At 34.8% G+C, this 9,509-nt stretch overlaps 1 protein-coding gene across 1 annotated transcript; it reads left to right on the top strand.

The window, feature by feature from the left end:
- Positions 1-8,314: 8,314 nt before the first annotated feature.
- On the top strand, positions 8,315-9,235 carry foxl2a (forkhead box L2a). Its single transcript, XM_056473857.1, has one exon. It carries the CDS (start codon positions 8,315-8,317, stop codon positions 9,233-9,235), a length of 921 nt encoding a protein of 306 aa, XP_056329832.1.
- Positions 9,236-9,509: the final 274 nt, after the last annotated feature.

The following is a 9,509-nucleotide window of genomic DNA, read 5'->3' as shown; positions in this document are numbered from 1 at the left end:
ATTTTTTATTTTATTTATTTTTTGGCAGTTTTCAGAAATTGTGTTTCATACATTAAATATTGAAGAGTACAACTGCAAAAAAAAAAAAAAAACATGATTTCTATTCTTCAGTGTTTTTCTATTTCAATTCTTCTATTTCTTCAGTGTTTTAGCTCATAGGAACTAATTTACTCTAAGTGCTAGAACCTACACAGAACCTGTAATGAAACTTATATAGCACAAATAGTAGCACAGATATAGATGGTGCATACACTGTAAAACCCAACAGTCAACTTTATCAAATGAAATGAGTGTAGTTGATTCAAAATTTACTGAAAGTTAATTCTACTCATTTGAAAGGAGTTTTGAACTCAATGTTGAAGGTAATGAGTTAATTAAATATCTTACTCAACTTAAATGGAGTAAGTTCACAGTACTCATTAGGATTAGTTTTTTAACTTAAATGGTTTGTTGCAATTTGTTTCCTCAAATGGTTTGAGTTGCCTTAGCTTACTGGGTTTTACAATACTCAGTTGGTTTGAGTTCTCTTCATTTATCGGGTTTTACTGTGCTTAAATTGCTTCATATACTCAAATAGTTTGAGTTCACAGTACTCATTAAGATTAGTTTTTGAACTTAAATGGTTTGTTGCAATTGGTTTTCTCAAATGGTTACATTAAAATTTCGGGTTTTACAGTGTAGATGCTTTGTAGCACTTGCTGTAACATGCTTTCCCTATGATTACAACCAAGGAACCACTTTTAGTGCTACTATTTTATCCCCATAAATACATCAACCAATTAGGCCTTTGCCCATTGGTAAAAATAAAAAGCCTGAAAAATGGAAAAGAAAAAGGTACTGTTCTGTTGTAACAATATGATCTTCAGGGCTTGCCACATTTCTTGTCCACATCACACAATACAGTATATGGTCTATTCATATGCATGGATAGAAAACTCAGCAAGCCTGACCTACACCATCAGTCTTCAGCTGAGGGTCTCTAAGCCTCCACTGTATCTAGGAAAGACATTTGATCATCTGTTGGATTATCATAGATTTAGTCCACGCAAAAAGAAAAAAGAAAGAAAAAAAGAAAACAATTTCCTTAAAATGATTTTTATTTTTTAAATTATAATGCAAAGCTGTTGCTTTACCCTATATTTAGAGCTTAGATCAATATGTGTTCTTTTCTGTCATGCTGTTTCTCAGCATTTGAATAAAAGATAATAAAGATGGGTGATGGGGTAAGCTTATGTGAAAAGAAAAATTTAGCATTTTAGAAACATGTCAATTGACTGAATATTGTGTGAACACAACATAAACACCAGACTGATAAGCTAATTGTGTTTATATTTGTTAAATTTGACTACAGATTCAACCAAAGTATGTTAACAATTGAGAAAAACTTTGATCGTTGAAAGATAGAAAGCATGGAAAAATGGAACTGGTATTTAAATTATTTACTTGCATGAAGCTTTGTATTATGGTATGTGGTGTGTTGACCATCACCGTCTACTGCACAGACACAAAGCCTGATCCTCAAATTCTGTGCTCTGGAGTTTAACAGCCAGGCGGGATTATCCACACCAAATGAAACTTTAGCCCCATTTCAAAGAGACTGAAAGGATTAGACAATTACCTGTTAATGCTCTCATCTGCCATGAGTCTACAGTAAACAGCCCTCATCTGGGCTTGATTATACATCTAAACGTTCTTACCTAAACACTCCTGAAGTATTACTCTACAAAGGAAATATCCATTTTCTTTCACATCCAATTTTCAGCAGTATACTTTTTGTCACTTTTATATTCACGACACGGAGGTAAAAAAAAAAAGAAGCCATCTCTTGTTAGACTTCCTTAACTTTTAGCACAGAGGACAAAATATGGAATTTGATTTCAGCAATATCCAGCACCAGATAAGAATTTCTAAAAAAATAAACTTATTAAAGAAGCAATGTATTATCATGATGTTTGAACCATGCGTGCAGCACAGCCAACAGTTTACTGCACAAATAGTACACTGAGGGGCGGATTTAGTGATTTGAGGACCTGAGTCCTTTGATTTGAGGTCCAAAAGTCCTAATATACACACTTTGTATTTATTTATGTTTGTTGGTTTATTTGGATTGAGACGAAAATACTTTTGGATTGAGAAAAGAAGACTTTTTTTTACATAACTCAATCTTCTTTTCTACATCTCTTAAACACAAAACGAAAACAACTAAAAATAATGAATAAATATTTTATTTTTTTAAACTAAATCATCTGATTTGACTGCTGAACTGCTCCACTATTGGGGGTGGGGGACAAAAATGTGCGCAGACGTAAAAATTATGATACGCTTTTATTTATTAGACCCTCAACTTTACTAAATATGAGAGAATCTAATGTTTTATATATATTTATAGATATCATTTATACTTCTAAATATTTATTGGGGGCCCCCACATTTCCTGGGGCCCTAAGAGGCCGCTTACCTCGCTTATTGTTATATATAACATTGGTGGTTATAATGTCATCAATCCTCTGTAATTCACTATCTAGCCAGTGCCTATCTGGGTTAGTTATCTGAAACACCCTAAAACTGACAAAACACATGCACTTTTGAAGTCAGAATTATTAGCCCCCCTTTGATTTATTTATTTATTTTTTATATTTCCCAAATGGTGTTTAACAGAGCAAGGAAATCTTCACAGTACGTCTGATAATGTTTTTTCTTCTGGAGAAAGTCTTATTTGCATTATTTCGGCTAGAATAAAAGCAGTTTTTAATTTCTTAAAAAACATTTTATGGTCAAAATTATTAGCACCTTTAAACTACATATTTTTTCGGTAGTCTACAGAACAAACCATCATTATACAATAACTTGCCTAATTACCCTAACCTGCCTAATTAACCTAGTTAAGCCTTTAAATGTCACTTTAAGCTGTATAGAAGTGTCTTGAAAAATATCTAGTCAAATATTATTTATTGCCATCATGTCAAAGATAAAATAAATCAGTTATTAGAGATGAGTTTTTAAAACTATTATGTTTAGAAATTTGTTGAAAAAAAATCTTCTCTCCGTTAAACAAATTGGGGAAAAAAATTAACGGGGGCTAATAATTCAGGGGTGTTAATAATTCTGACTTCAACTGTATGTATGTATATAGGTATGTACATAAGTATGTGTTTTTGTATTGTGTTTGTTTTTGTATTTTTTACTTTTTAAAATTTAAATCTCAAGACAAAAAAAAAAACTTAAACTTTCAATAAATTGGTTTAACAATTTGTAAGTATTGAAACGATTCAAGATTTACTTTAGCTTTACTAAAATAACACTTCTACTAAGCATTGCTCTGGCCATAATAACGTAACATCGAAGCTTTCTGCATCCAAATCTCTGGACAAATGTTGTACTTAGAACCTCCAAATGAAATATTAAAATCCCCAACCAGCCTAAATAATCTTCAGTGTATTTTATGTAAAAGTCTGTGGAATGCAGTCATTAAATGGCTACAGGTACCAATGACCATCACTGTAAAACAAATTGAAAGATATATTAGTGGTCAGAGAAAGAAAAAAAAAGTGATTTTTTTTTTTCATTTTGAGAGTTTGGAAAGTCTAAAGAGACATAATGATTGAGGCATGTAGTGACTGAAAGAAGAGCAGTGCTGATAGAAGTCTGAGGCAGGTTCTAAATCCTTTTCCCTGTGGATTTGAAGACGTCCTGTTTTACTTTTCCTTTCCTGCAGGAAGCTACTACACACTGTGGAAAGACCTTACACACATACACACACATTATTTCAATCACATGTGCAAATAAATAAGAACACTTACAACCAGTCCAGGTGCATCTCAAGTTTTTCAGTGCTCTGAACTTTTAAAGTCTGTGAGTAGATTAACACCTACTACAACCATTTTATACACCTTTCTGTGTGTCAAGGTCCAAAATGAGACGATTTAGCATTAAGCTACGTTAATTATTAAGAGGGAAAATTAATGCACGATGAGTGTAGAAGAGATGAGGTGATAAAAAGTAAAAAGTCAAACAGCTGTGTGGCGCAGTTGCCATGTCATGGCTGCATTAACGTCTCTTGTTGTCGTGGAGACATGATGCGATAAGATCTCCCATGATTCAGAGCCACCCACATGTAGTTATGCCTTTTGTACTGTGGCTGCATCAAGAACGTTCTCTGGTTGCTGAGCAACAGGACATGGGGGTGAAGACCATCCCATCATACAAAGGCCTTATTCACCTGAAGTAAACCTGCACATTTTGGTCAATCAAGTTTGAGGATTTAAACATGGCAGCTGTGGAAGTTGTTGTTTTCTCTTTGTGAATCCATTTCTTAATTACCTTTGTGTGTTAACTATCATTGTTAAAATAAAGATATAATTTACCATAATGTATATATACAGATAATAAATTGAACCGTTTCTGATCACAAAAAGTAGAAAAACACAGTTACTAAATACTAAATACATAGCAATATGACACCTTGGTATAAACGCTGGTATAAGTAACAAATAGCGACATGTTTTTGTAGCACGATCAATATAAATTACTACTGCCCTTAATCGATATGGTCAAATTAACACCAAAGTCAATTTTATTTAACATTTCAATGCTACAATATTTAGAATTTCATTATGTTAACCACATATAAACATGCTCAGTAATTATTATACATACATATATATATATATATATACATACATACATACATACACACACACACACACACACACACACACACACACACACGTGTGTGTGTGTGTGTGTGTTGTGTGTGTCTATTGTTGATGTCAACCTGCCACAGTAGGAGCAGAAGAACATTCCTCCCTCTTAATCCCCTTTTCCGATCCTCCATTTTCACATCTCCACATGCACATTTGCCTCTATGTCTTTGTTCCTACATATAGATAATTTCCTTGGGGGAAGCAAAGACATTTTAGTCATTCTTGCTCTTTTTTTTTAATTAAAAAAAATGCTAGTTTTTAGTTTGAACGGACCTATATTTACATTTGTTTTTCTGGATTATTTATTATACTGTCCACTACTTCTTTCTTTCTCCCTCTCTCTAAGCATTCATATTTATTATCAGAAGTTTGCAAATCTCTGCATATATAGGCTAATGTATATTTAATATATTTGTTACTTTTTGGTAATAAAGAGATTTTAAAATCAAAAAGTCCCCTCCCTCTCTCTCAGAAGGATCATCATGTTTTACATTAGTCCTGCAATACTTCAATAGTTATGTCACCTTTGGACAATTGCCTATATTTGATAAAACACATTTTAGTTAGCATTTGCACTATTTCTGGATACCAAGAAATAATTGCTCATGTCTTAATGTCTCATGTCTTAACTTATTCAGAATTATTGTAGCATCTATGATTTTATCTATGATATGCTTTTAACTAGAATGTACTTTAATGATGTATTTGAAACAATGTGTTCGAAAATTCACCGGATGATCAGCTAAATAAGTTGATAATATTGTGACAGAATACACTGCCATAAACATTGTTCGTCTTTGCGTACAGGTCTGACTATTCTTCCGAGGTCCAAAATATCCCTACAATTTAAAAACGATCTCACTAATACAGTGAAACCTGCTGAACATCGACAAACGAGTCGGAACTCGAAAAAAGCTTTACACCATTTTTTCCTCTTTATGTTTTCACGGATATATGTTAAGAAACAAGGCAATACAAGATAAAACAGTCTATGTCTATGACATGCACTCAATATTACAGTAAAAAGCATATAGCTAAATGTGGGGGTCCGAGCGCATGACACCAACCCGATTTTAGAAACTGCGGGGATCAGTAATCTTTTATATTACAGCTAAAGCACGCATTATAAACTAACGCCTATCTTTCTCCTTCTCCTCCCTCTTCCTTCCTTCCCTCTTAGACGCTCTATATTATTTTCCTCACTGAGCCAAACGATGGATGTTGTTCACACCTGAAAGAGCATTTATATTCCGCTCTTTGACTCGTGGTGGGGGCTTAACAAACCTGGTGAGTTTTACAACTAAAATCTGATAAATTGTGGGTAGGCCTACAGTTTTTAGGTAAATAATTAAAACTAATAGGCTACGTACTCTCTAAATGGAAAGCGATTTCTTAATTGTTTTGAGAGAGAGAGAGAGAGAGAGAGAGAGAGAGAGAGAGAGAGAGAGAGAGAGAGAGAGAGAGAGAGAGATTTATGTATATATACAAAAATCAATCACTTAAACTAAAATTAATACTGCCATTTAAATTCCATTAAAAGTATTTTATTCAATTGATTTGGTCTCTTTGTTCAGCAAACTGACCTTTCTGAAACTTGGTTATTGTTTAACTTGACCCATTATGAACGAGAATACCGCTTAGCTATTTTAATTCGTTAATTTGCATGCTTGTACTAAACTGTACTGTAACTTATGCCTAATATTTCAACGGTTTCTCGTTAATTTTCTAAGATAAACCGATAATAAATGCTTATAGCCCTAATTAATGAATAGCTACCTTTTATAACATGTGAGCATATTTGAGCAGAATTAAGAGTTGTATTAGGCTTTACATTGAATTTGCGACAACTATCAGTCAAATGCCTAACCTTAAACTAAATGCTTACTCAATTTCTCATTCTACACATTTTAATTGTGACATGTAAGCTAATGCGTCTTTTTCTGCTGCCTTTTCCCATATTTTTTACACATCACAGTGAACTCTAAATGCTTGTAAACAGTATTAAATGCTTTCATGTGGATTATATTTTGCTTCAATAGGTGTAAGAATGTTACTGAGTCGTATAGAACTAGCATGTGGTTACTTCATATCGTCCGTAAAGGAGCTGTCAGGTCCAACGGTGCTGAAAAAAAGTGTGTCCATGTAAACCTAAATGAGATCATTAGGCTAAATGTGATGCAAAATATTACATTGTTAAAAGTATTGTTAAGCTATTAATAATAATAATAATAATAATAATGATTATTATTACTGTTGTTATTATTATTATGCAATTATTGAATAAATAGAATAAATATTGAACATGGCTTAAGACAATATTCTAAATGTGGCTAATATTCAAATCATTATCAGGTCTAATAGTACATAATTACAGGTCATCTAAAAGTAAAGTAAAACACATTTCTGTATCCTACTGTAAGCAAGTTACCAAGAATCGTAAAAAAAAAAACTTATGCGAATGACCTGTGAAATAAACAAGCTCTATAGATGCATCTGACTTTAGTAATCTTTATAATATATATATATATATATATATATATATATATATATATATATATATATATATATATATATATATATATATATATATATATATATATGTATGTTTGGTTAGCCTAATGGTCAGGAGTAAAAGCTTTTAAATTAAAATATATCAGTTGAAGTTATAACCAACACTTTTAAAACTTTTCTTTTTCACCACCGCGTTCCGGTTTTCAATAAACAGAAAGGAGCATTAAGTTTGGTCAAGTTTAATAGGTTACGTAATTATACATTTTACTCTATAGGCTATATTATGATTTTATTCATTTAACTGCAGATCTTTGCATGCACGACTCGGGTAGGTCTAGCCTCGTGGCATTTTTATTGTGGCACAATTTAGTCAATTAAAATAATCTGAGCGATCAGTCACATATCGTCTTCAATAATAGCCTAATTTCCTTTAAATAAAACATCCCAGTCAAAGTAACATTGCAAACATCAATTAGGATAATATACCCTAATAGGCTATCGTAATCTTCGTGTTTCTATTTGAATATTATTGTTTTCATTATTATTAGCTATTATTTGCAATAAAAAAAAATTATGCTGATTGAAGGCAATGCCAGGTTAGATATTTAAAATGGTTTGACTTCAACAGACTTCTGCACCTGCTTTATGAACTAATTATGTTTTCTAAACTGTGTCGGTTTCCAGTTGTTAGTTCAATTGTTGTGATGAAAGACATAGTTCATGAATTTATGAAGCGAAATAGATTAATCGCTTTCCAGGCATACGAATCAGGAAGCTTTATGTCGTACCGCATCAAATATGTGTGAACGTGAGGGAGTGGGAGGAAGAGAAGGCGGGATTAGAGAAACCAAACCACAATTTGCCCTCCTTCTCCTATCTAGTTAAGAAACTCTGAAGAGCAGCAGCTTTGCAAAACCTTTAACGGTGATATTAAGCTCCACACACAGGTCTACAAAAAAAAAAATAAAACATTGAAAAGGTAAAGAAAATATCTGTACATGACTTCAGGCGGACGATTTTACTGCCATCAAAAGAAGACTACTTTGCAAAACTTGAATTTTTATTAAGTGATTTTGTTTTGGTATAGGTCTGCGTGCGCAATGATGGCCACCTACCCAGGCCATGAGGATAACGGCATGATACTCATGGACACAACCTCGAGTTCAGCGGAGAAAGACCGAACAAAAGACGAAGCTCCTCCGGAGAAGGGACCGGACAAATCCGACCCGACCCAGAAACCACCGTACTCGTACGTGGCGTTAATCGCCATGGCAATCCGCGAGAGCTCGGAGAAGCGTCTTACGCTGTCCGGTATATACCAGTACATCATCAGTAAGTTTCCATTCTACGAGAAGAACAAGAAGGGATGGCAGAACAGCATCCGACACAACCTGTCACTCAACGAGTGCTTCATCAAGGTGCCTCGGGAGGGCGGCGGTGAGCGAAAGGGCAACTACTGGACCCTGGACCCGGCATGCGAGGATATGTTTGAAAAGGGCAACTACCGGCGAAGACGACGAATGAAAAGACCGTTCAGGCCTCCACCGACCCATTTCCAGCCAGGCAAATCTCTCTTCGGCGGTGAAGGGTACGGTTACCTCTCCCCGCCCAAATATCTACAGTCTGGGTTTATCAATAACGCATGGTCTCCTGCACCCATGTCATATACCTCCTGTCAGGTGAGCAGTGGGAACGTGAGTCCCGTTAATATGAAAGGCTTGTCTGCACCATCGTCGTACAATCCATACTCACGCGTGCAAAGCATAGGTCTCCCCAGCATGGTGAACTCTTACAACGGCATAAGTCATCATCATCACCACCATCACACGCATCCTCATGCGCTCCCGCACGCCCAGCAACTCAGTCCCGCCACGGCTGCAGCACCTCCGGTGACCACTGGTAACGGAACAGGACTGCAGTTCGCTTGCTCGCGCCAGCCCGCAGAACTTTCCATGATGCACTGCTCATACTGGGATCATGAGAGCAAACACTCTGCACTACACGCGCGGATTGATATATAGTTCGGGCATCTCAAGATCAATAACACAACATATTCACTGAAAGACGGTTAATAACAAACAAACAAATAAAAAAGACGAGTCCAGCCATTTCAAAAAAACAAAAACACAAATGTGCGAGCTCTAGGAAGACTGATAATAAGGAAGAACGTTTACTGGAGCTAAATTATGGAAGCACGGGCATTGATGGCAAAATGTTGTTTTTTTTTCACGGGAGACGTGGACATTTATTTTCCGAATAGATATAAATTGTTCAACCACATAGGCCAAGTAGCCA

The sequence above is a fragment of the Danio aesculapii genome, chromosome 15, assembly GCF_903798145.1.
Source record: "Danio aesculapii chromosome 15, fDanAes4.1, whole genome shotgun sequence".
Lineage (NCBI taxonomy): Eukaryota > Metazoa > Chordata > Actinopteri > Cypriniformes > Danionidae > Danio > Danio aesculapii.
Note: the sequence above shows the minus strand (reverse complement) of the source record. Positions and strands in the feature narration are given on the sequence as shown.